Source organism: Petaurus breviceps, unplaced genomic scaffold (genome assembly GCF_028583685.1).
Source record: "Petaurus breviceps papuanus isolate PSGF00001 unplaced genomic scaffold, PetGlider_PUasm1.0 173, whole genome shotgun sequence".
Taxonomy (NCBI): domain Eukaryota; kingdom Metazoa; phylum Chordata; class Mammalia; order Diprotodontia; family Petauridae; genus Petaurus; species Petaurus breviceps.
In genome coordinates this window covers 7,001,844-7,012,115 of record NW_027185759.1, presented here as the reverse complement: position 1 = coordinate 7,012,115, position 10,272 = coordinate 7,001,844, and the positions used below count along the sequence as shown (strand labels likewise).

The 10,272-nt window shown below is 39.7% G+C and overlaps 1 protein-coding gene across 1 annotated transcript in view; it reads left to right on the top strand.

The window, feature by feature from the left end:
- Nucleotides 1-8,450: 8,450 nt before the first annotated feature.
- The window catches only part of LOC138157656 (tumor protein 63-like), a 77,442-nt gene continuing 75,620 nt past the window's right edge, over nucleotides 8,451-10,272 (top strand). Inside the window, exons 1-2 of the mRNA XM_069083311.1 lie at nucleotides 8,451-9,273; nucleotides 9,464-9,586. Coding sequence (XP_068939412.1) covers nucleotides 9,122-9,273; nucleotides 9,464-9,586 — 275 coding nt within the window. The 5' untranslated portion in view covers nucleotides 8,451-9,121. The remainder of the gene's footprint in view (nucleotides 9,274-9,463; nucleotides 9,587-10,272) is intronic.

Here is a 10,272-nt window from a genome sequence, read left to right as displayed (position 1 = left end):
AGAGAGAGAGAGAGAGAGAGAGAGAGAGAGAGAGAGAGAGAGAGAGATTATAATTATTGTGGAAAGAGTAAATCTGTAATTGTAAGTAATGGTTTAAAGGGGGAAAATGGATTTTCCATTGACTACCTAAAACGTATAAAGCAAGAGCTTAGAGATAGAGACAGATTCCCTAGAAGAAAGATTTGGAAGGATAAATAGATCAGAAGAAAAGGGATAAACTTATAAAGTACTTCCTTAAAACTAGGAGAGACCAAACAGCAATCAATGACTCCATGAAACAATAAGAAAAATATATTTTAAAGTTGAATGAAAATTAAAATTTCATTTTTTAAACAAAAACAAACTTGGAATATGTCAAAAAATAAAATGAAGTATCGTCATTCTTCTTGAAAACTATAATAAAAAGAAAATACTTAAGAAGTGGAGCCAAGATGGTGATGTAGAAGGAGGAAAACTCTGTGTGCTCTCCCCATAACCTCTTCAAGTACCTAATAATATGACTCTAAACAAACTTTAGAGCTACAGAATCCACAAAGTGACAGAGAGAAATAAATCTCCTGCTGAACGTAGCCCAACAGGCTGGCAGAAATGGTCCATCATAGTATGCTGGGAGCCTAGCCCAGTCCCACCTGAGCCTACAGTTTTAGCTCCTGGGGGCCCTGAAACAGCAGCAACTGCAGCAGACTTCGGGAGAGGGGATAACCAGCAGCAGTGGCATTTTCCAGAAATATTAACCCATAAATGGCAAATAAAAAGTGAGAGGTCAGTGTATAACTCTGTTGGATTTGGGGGAGGGAAAGGCATGGTCCAGCCTCTGTACCCACAGAGAGAAGTGGTAGAGGTGTGGTGGCCCTGGAGCCACTGCTGGGGGCTGCTTCAGAACTCCTGGCCTGCAGATCATGGGGATGTGGCAAGCGATCATTCTGAGAAGTAATTGTTCTTGCTTTAACCTGCTTGGATCTGGATCGCTGTCTTGGGTGGAGGTCCTGGGGTGTGTGATGAGGTGAAAGAACCTATGGAGCCCTCTGAAAGGGCACCCAATTAATAGCTCCAGCAGCTGTGCAAACCCAAGCTATTTGGGACAAAGCTCTCCTCTCTGGAGGCAGAGTTCTACTGTGGCAAAAAAAGCAAAAGTCAAGTGATTGAGTGGAAACATGAACAAGCAAAGGAAGCAAAGCAAGCACAGCAGTCAAACCTTAGATTCCTTTTTTGGGGACAAAAAGGACCAAAGCATGGAATGGGAGGAAGACAACAAAGTCAGAATTCCTGCACCAAAAGCTTCCAAGAAAAATATGAATTGGTTACAGGCCTTAGAGGAACTGAAGGTGGAATTTGAAAACCAAGTAAGAGAAGTGGAAGAAAAATTGGGAAGAGAAATGAGAATGAGGCAAGAAAATCATGAAAAGAGAATCAACAACCTGACTGAAGAAAATAGCTTAAAAAATAGCCTAACTAGGGGTGGCCAGGTAGCACAGCGAGTAAGAGCACTGGCCTCAGAGTTGGGATGACCTGGGATTGAATCAAGCCTCAGACACTTAGCACCCACCCAGAAACACCTGGACATGTAACTTTGAGCAAGTTACTTAATCCCAATTGCTTAAAAAAAAAATAGACCAACTCAAATGGCAAAAGAGGCCCAAAAAGCCAATGAGGAGAAGAATGCCTTAAAAAGCCAAATTTGCCAGAAGGAAAAAGAATTTCAAAAGCTCACTAAAGAAAATAATTCCTTCAGAATTAGATTGGAGCAAATGGAAGCTAATGACTTTATGAGAAATCAAGATACTATTAAACAGATCCAAACAAATAAAAAATTCAGAGGTACTTTGAAATACGTCATAGGAAAAAAGTGCTAGACCTGCAAAATACATCCTGGAGAGATCATTTACAAATTATTGGACTACCTGAAAGCCACAGTCAAAAAAGGAACTTAGAAATCATCCTCCAAGAAATTCTCAAGGACGATTGCCCTGATCTTTTAGAACCAGAGGGCAAAATACAAATTGAAATAATTCTCTAATGACCTCTAGAAAAAAGACCCCCCACCCCTCCCCCCCAAAAAATGAGGATTATTGTAGCCAGGTTCCAGAGTTCCCAGATCAAGGGGAAAATATTACAAGCAACCAAAGAGAAATAATTTTAACATTGTGGAAACACAATCTGGATAACAGAAAATCTGGCAGCTTCTACAGTAAGGGATTAAAGGTCTTCGAATATAATATTCTGGAGATCAGAGGAGCTAGGATTAAAACCAAGAATCACCTTCCCAGAAAAACTGAGTATAATGTTTCAGGGGAAAATAAGATAACTTAATGAAATAGAGGACTTTCAAGCACTCTTGATGAAAAAAAAAAAGACAGAGGTGAATAGAAAATTTGACATTCAAATACAAGAAGCAAGAGGAACATGAGAAGGTAAACAGGAAAAAGAAATCATAAGGAAGTAATCATTGTTGAACTATTTACATTCCTGCACAGAAAAACAATAATTGCAATTTATGAAACTTTTCTCAGTATGAAGATAGTTGAAGGGAATATAAGTGTGTATGTGTGTGTGTATGTATGTGTGTACATACATATATGTGTGTATATAGGAGGTTATATGTGTTTATAAATACATATGTGAGTTGTGTATGTATGTGTACAGGTATATATAGACGGAACAGGATAAATTGAATAGGAAGAGATGATATTTAAAAAATAAAATTAAGATGTGAGAGAGGAATATAATGAGAGGATATAGGGAGAGACAGAATAGGGTAAATTATCTCATATAAAAGAGGCATGGGGAAATTGTTACAATGCAGGGGGAGAACAACAAGGCAAAATGGAATGGGTCAACCTTACTCTCATTGAATTTTCCTTAAAGAGGGAATGACATACACAATAAATTGAATATCTTACCCTACAGAAAAGTAGGGGGGAGGGGATAAGAGGGGAGATGATAGAAGGGAGGGCAGATTGAGGGGGGGGAGAGTAGTTAGAAATGCATACTTTTGAAAAGGGGCAAAGTCAAAGTAGAAAATAAAACAAGTTGGGGGTGGGATAGGATGGAGGGAAATAGTCTTTCACAATATATCCACTCTGAAAATGTTTTGCATAACTACACATGTACAACCTGCATTGAATTGCTTATCTTACCAGTAAGGGTGGGAGATAAGGGAAGAAGGGAAATAATCTGGGATTCAAAGTTTTAAAATCAAATCTTTAAAAAGATATTATTTGCATTATCATCATCATCATCATTATTATTATTTACATGCACTGGGAAATGAGATATAGAGACACTGGTGTATGGAGATCCATCTTGCTTTACTAGAAAGTTGGATGGGGAATGGGGGAGGATATAGGAGAGAGTAGATTGGGGAAGGAGGCCTTTAGTGGGATCGCTGTTCTAGGGTGGTGGGTTGGGGAACGATGGAGAGAAAATTTATAATTCAAAATCCTGTAGAAATGAATTTTGTAAACTAAAAATAAACATAAAATTTAAAATACTTAAATGCTATATTTCAAGGAATCATATCAAAACTGGCCACACCTATTAATCTACATATGAGAGTTTTTAGAATACAGTATTCCAGAAAGCAAAAGCTATAGTCTTAAAAACAAAAAATAACTTATCATACAAAGCTAAGTATACTCTTATTGAGAGAAGTGAGAATTTTTAATGGAATATACTTTCCAACATTTCTTAGGAGAAAATTAGAACTGTGTAGGAATGTTAAAATTCAAACAAAAAAGCGTAGAGGAATTTTTGAGGTATTTTTAAAGAGGGCTCTATGATAATGTGTTTCTGACATTTAATAGGGAGAGAAGAAATATGTATCCTTCCATGATTTTAATATTTTAAATAAGAAAATAGAGATTGTGGGGTGAGTTTTGTTCTGAGGTTTTTAAGAGAAGGAAGTTTAAAGGAATACATTAGTGTAGAAAGGAAGTAGTGGGTGCAGCTTAGTATTTCTGAAAATCAGGGCTTGTGAGAAGATAAAAATGTGGACATATGGTCAAAATGCTGCAGACATCAAATTGACCACACTTTTATTATAAGTGGCCAAATGAGGGTTGAACACACAGTTTAGTGTAGAAATACACCAATCTCAACACTGGGAAACAAGTAGCAATGAGGGTGGAATTAAGAATGAAGACAACAAAAAAGACAGCATGACTGCAAACAACACCAACATCCTGATTATGAAAGAAGTTTAAAGGAGAATTTTTAAAAATTATAAGCTAGGGGGCGGCCAGGTGGCTCAGCGAGTAAAAGCACCGGCTCCAGTGTCGGGATGACCTGGGGATCAAATCTGGTCTCAGATACTCAGCACTACACCCAGAAATAACTGGGTGTGTAACCTTGAGCAAGTTACTTAACCCCAATTGCTTATAAAAAAAATAAAAAAATCATAAGCTAAGGAAATGCCTAAACATATTGTATTATATTAATGCAAGGGAACATTATTATCCACATAAGAAAAGGTAAAGAAGCAATTTCAGAGAATCCTGGGTAATACAATATTATGTAGAGTGAAATAATTAGAAAAAACAATTTATATAAGGACAAGCAGAGTGGGAAAAAAATGAAAATAAAACAACCAAACAACTTTGAAAGACTTAAAAACTTTGACCAACACATTGTCCAACCATATCTCCAGAGGGCCTCCTGACAGAGGTGGTGGGCTCAAGGTGCAGAAACTGATTTTAGATTTTTGGACCTGACCATTGTACAGATTCTCTTTGCTGAATTGTTCTCATTTGTTACACGTTTTTTTTTTTATTATTATTTTTTTATTTCTTAATTAGTGATTATTAGTAGTTATGTTATAAATGAGGGCCACTGAGACATGTTTTAAGGCAAAGAAGGAATCAGAAGGAAGTGTAGAAAGAAGTGTACACAATTAGGATAGTTGTAAAAGTAAATGGATTTATTAGATATTTTAATGAAACTGTTAAAAATAGCAATTCATGGTTTCATATATAATCTTTTTTTGTGTTCTACTGTGTATGTGAAAAAGACATTTTCTGTTGTGTCAGAATATTAAAGAAATAAAAAACATTGGGGAGTCCACGTAACACAGTAAGTAAATGCACCAGCCCCAGTGTCGGGATGACCTGGAGATTGAATCCCAGGCTCAGACACGTAGCACCCACCCAGAAACACCTGGCCGTGTAACCTTGAGCAAGTTACTTAACCCCAATTGCTTTAAAAATAGATAGATAGATAGATAGATAGATAGATAGATAGATAGATAGATAGATAGATAGATAGATAGATAGATAGATAGATGGATGGATGGATGGATGGATGGATGGATGGATGGATGGATGGATGGATGGATAAATAAAAATTTAAAAAATGAAGATATACGAATGTGAATGTAGTATGCACTCATCTGTTCTTACCATTCACTCAAACTGTGGTTTTGTGTCCCTTTAACCTTTCAGTCAAATTCCTCAAAAATGTTGTCTGCACTTTCTTTCCCTCTTCCCAATGACTTCTCATTCCTTGCTATCTGAGTCAGCTCCTCACTCAGCTGGAAGCACTTTCTAAAAGCACTAATGTTGATTTTTTTGATCATCAAATCTATTTTTATTTGATTTTATTGTGAGCTTAAAAAATCCAACAAGAATTTCCCTATCGTCACACATCTAATGACCTTTTCTCATTCTTCATCCTTTGAAGGTCTTGACACTCTTGACCACTCTCTCCCCTTGACTATTATTTTCTACTCTCTGATTTTCTGTGGCATTGCTATTCCTTAGCTCTCTTGCTATCCAGCGGAGTCCTCTTCCTCTCTTTCCTCTACTTATTGTCATCCATGTCCTGCCCCTTCATTATGCATATGCTTAAATCTCTGTCCCAGATCTCTTTCTCTTTTCTATACATCTTATTTGGTGACTCTATCACCATAATGTATAAATGTAATTATCACTTGCATACATATTGCTCTCATATCTATATACCCGGTCCTAGTTTTTCTCCTGAGCTTCAGTTTTGCGTCAACACAGATTGGTTTGCAAGCAAATATCTAAAAAGACAGACAAACCAAATAATGATAAAGAAATCCAAAGATTAACTAAATAAAATGTTTTCATTTGTGCAAAGATTACACAAAAAGGCAGCCACAAGCATGAAACACTGGGAAAGAATTCCCACCAGGAAAACCAGTGCCAGCAGATGGAACTAATCCAGAAGCTAAGCGATACTCAGACAAGAGGTATCTGGTATTTCCAAGAAGAAGTCCCATACACTTCTCTAACTCAACATGTTCAAAACAGGAATTTTCACTCCATCCAAAGTCTGACTCTCTTCCAAATGGCATTGTTTTCTAAGAGACCGCCATTCTCCTAGTCATTTCAGCTGGTCTTCTCACAGTCTTTCACAGCTCTTTTCCCTCCTCTTCCCACATATCCAAGCCGTCATGAACCTTCATGCTTTCTGCCTCCACCACGTCTCTCCTATCTCTCTATCGTCTCCACCCACAAGGCCACCAGTCTAGTTCAAGCCATGATGATATCTTGCCCGGACCACTACCAGACCTTCCTCTCTTTTAGTGTATCCCTTCCCCAGTCCATTCTCCACTAAGTATGAAAATCATCCCCACACCATCTGAAAATATTGCTTCCTTTTGTCACTGACTCCCTTTTAGCATGAGGATAAAACATCTTGTGAACCTGTCATTTAGAGTCCTTGATAATGCGATTCCAATCCACCTTTCAGGCATTCTGGATAGGCTTTTATTCACACCCTCCACATTCCAGCCAAAGAAATATACTTTGGTGAACCCCCAAGCTTGGCATCCCTGTCTTCCTGTTTTTGCATAGACCTCCTACTCTGATACATACTCCCTTTTCACCTCTGCCTTTAGGAATCCCTGATTTCCTTTAAAAAGCAGCTCAGAGTTTTCCTCTGCGAAAACTGTCCTTTCCCCCCTTAGTACGTGTCATATTCTCTCCTTATCAGATTATCATGTGTAAGCTTCATATCTGCTATGTCTTCTCTAGCCAAATGTAAGCTCCTTAAGAGCAGAGACCATTCCCTTTGTGGCTTGATATCATCTGTGCCTAGCACAATCACAAAACTACTTGAGTGGTTGCCTGTTTACAAGCTCCAAAGAGCTAGTAGAAGGCAGAGTTATTCCCTGGGAGACGTCCTAGTTTCATTTGGTTCTCTGAATTCCCAGCACCTGACATGGTAAATAGTACATGGTGAGCATGTAGTGTATGCCCATTAATTTGGGTTGGCTTGGATTGGCCAAATTGAAATATTGAAGTGTCAAGGGGCCTTGATTTGTGCCCAGGGAGCAGTTTGCTAGTCATACATGTTAGTGTGACCTCTTCACTACCTCAAATAATGTCCCCCTTCCAGGTTTCTTCTTCAGTAAAATTAGGAATTTTGGACTAAATATCCTCCAGGATCATTTCCCCCCTGAAATTCTTTGATGCTCTGAATCATTTTACCATTGTGTATCCACTCTCCTTTGGCATAGGAGCTACCAGTTACCATCATGCCCACTAGATGCATTCCAATAAGAAATTGAGATTATTTTCATGTGACCTGATACTGAGTGGCCCTCAGACATCCTTTGCCATTCACATGACGCCAGATTATTTCTGCAGCATTGTTAGCAGAAAATACCCCTGTGGTATTGCTATTTGGAAGGAAAAGGAAAATGCAGGAAAGAACTCTGAACTTGATGCATTAAGTTGTTCCCTTCCCTCTCCACTTCATGAAGATTGATCTGCAACTGGGAATTCTCTGAAAACGTTTTTGGAATCCTGGTCTGGAAGTGGAGATTCAGCAGGTCCTGTGTATTCAAAGACATGCCATCTATCGTGTGTGTATGCTAGGTCATGAATGTTTCTCAAGTGAAAAACAAAAAGAATTTAAAAATGAAGCTACTTTAAAGCCAATTAACAAATGTATAATTAATTAGGAAAATGATCTACCCTACAAGTTTCGCATATTGTAGTGCAAGCTGTCTGAGTTGGCACAGGCTCAGGCCTGCCAGTTTGTGGGATTCACAATTCACAGATGTTAGGAACTATCAGGCTGAGTGTGGGAGGAGAGTGTCAAGCTTTAAATAGTTTTTCTCTGCCATCCTGGCTGAAGTAGCAAAGAAAATGTTTCCCTGTAGCACCTTCCGAACTCAAATTTCCTCTAAGGAAACTTCCCATTCTTGCCGGGTGATTGCCCACCCACCCATCCGTCTGCCCTCCCGCCTGTTTGGCTTCGATGGTCGGCATTTGCTGAGGTCAGCAGGCTTCCAGGTGCACCATGGGGAGGTGACCGACAGGGCCCGGAACTGGGACACTGGTGACAGTCAGTCCAACTCTATTTTCTTCTGTTGGAGTCGGTTTTAATTTAGCTCCTGATTCATATTTCATTCACTCCCCAAAACCACAAACCCAGAATAGGTCTGTCGACGATGGCTCCCGGAGTAAGAGTGACAAGGTTATTTGGGCTGTGCATTTCCTTATGGTAAATGTTCCCATGTGGGGCAATATTTTGGGGTTTCTCTCTGAGTATCAAGAACTCACTTAACAGAGAGTATTCTGTTTTATATTTAAACAGATTCGGGCATTTGACCTTTCAGAGAGTTTGGATATTTTTTCCTAAACATCTAAGGCTTGGTACTTAATATATAGATTCTTGTCAACTTTCACATCCCTTGTAGGACTTTGTTCTTTCAAAGTTTGAGAGAGGATTTCAAACACTTTGGAATCTTCATCTGTCTTTTCTGGGAAGGTCAGGGAAGCAAGGGAGCAACTTTCCAAGGGTCAAGAGTTAAGAAACTGAGAGTCGATTATTTTTTCTCCTCGTCTTCCTAGAGGATAAGAGTGACTTCCCCATTTAATGTGATCGAGGAATTTTCCTGTCTTTACCATTTGAGATTATAACTGCAAGACAGAGAATTTGAAGGATAAAGGAAATGGGAGACAAAAAGGACAGCTAGACTTTCCTAAATGGCTGCAAACCATTTGAACCCCAGACACAGCCCAACAGGACACTTGCAGAGGCAGAATCTAACGAACAACAGAGAAAAGCAGGTCATCTGGAGAGGAGTGGACACACACCAGCCCCTGAGCTGCCCCGTTCCAAGAGTCAGAGCTGCTGAAATTAAACTCTGATGCCATTCCAGCAGCCGGCCAATCCCCAGAGAGATCAGAAGTTCAGAGATGCCACCAAGTTCCCCAGAGCAAATGTGGCTACTCTACGTCAAGAGCTGGAAAGAAGATGTAGAGACAGGAGGAAAACAACAGTGCAGAGGATGCCCAGCTGGTAAGAAAGGGCTGTTTGTGATGCTTGAGTCACCTGATGAATCTCATTGGCCATGGCCAAAGACAGCCCCACCTCTTGGCAGATGTAGGAAGAGGGGGCACTAACATTCTATATCTTATAGCAGTTGACCTGCTTGCTTTGAGCCTCCTGGCTTTATCTCCCTCTATATATATGTGCATCTATCTCCTAGGCATATGTGTGTATATCATCTCTCTTTCCCTGCTTGTCTACGCCCAAGAGAGCTGGAAGAAATGAATGTCGAACCCTCACCATACCCCACTTTATCGTGCTGTCCTGACCCTTTCATCCAGCGGTGAGTTTCAGAGTGATGTGCTAACTTTTAGTCAAGCTTGAATGGAATAATGCTTTATGATTTTATGAGCATTTTTTTCAGTTTGGGGGTGGGGGAGAACAAAAAAGCCACAAAACAAGAAAGCTGCCCCTTCTGGCCGAGAGCAGTGGTGTGGCTGGGGCTTTCTAATTTACTTCTATTCCTTTTCCGGGAAATCTTCAGAGCTAACAAGTGCACAGATGACGTGGCCACCTGCTCTGGTTTCATTAATGATGATGGAATTTTGAAGCGTCATTTTTTACATTGATTTCCCCCTTCTCCCTGATGTCCCTAGTTCCCTAAGTAAAACAAATCCCATTGGACAGAGTAGAATGCCTCAAAATCATGTTCTCAACATAATCAAGTCAGAGATTCCTAGAGTCCCATCTGCTGGGGAACTGACAAAGCGTGATTTAGCCACAGTCCCCCAGAGCAGCCCATGATTTGGCCTAGGGACCAAGGGTCTTGAAAGAGTATCCTTTCCTCATTTTCTTGGATGGCAGGCATCATCTTTGTAAGCAGCCTGAGGCTTACAGCATGCTATCTGCCTATGCCTTATCCAAATCGGGTGAAAAGGGGCACTGCTTAGTACTGAAAGAGATGTTAGCAAGCATGAAAGCTTCTCTCTCTCTCTCTCTCTCTCTCTCTCTCTCTCTCTCTCTCTCTCT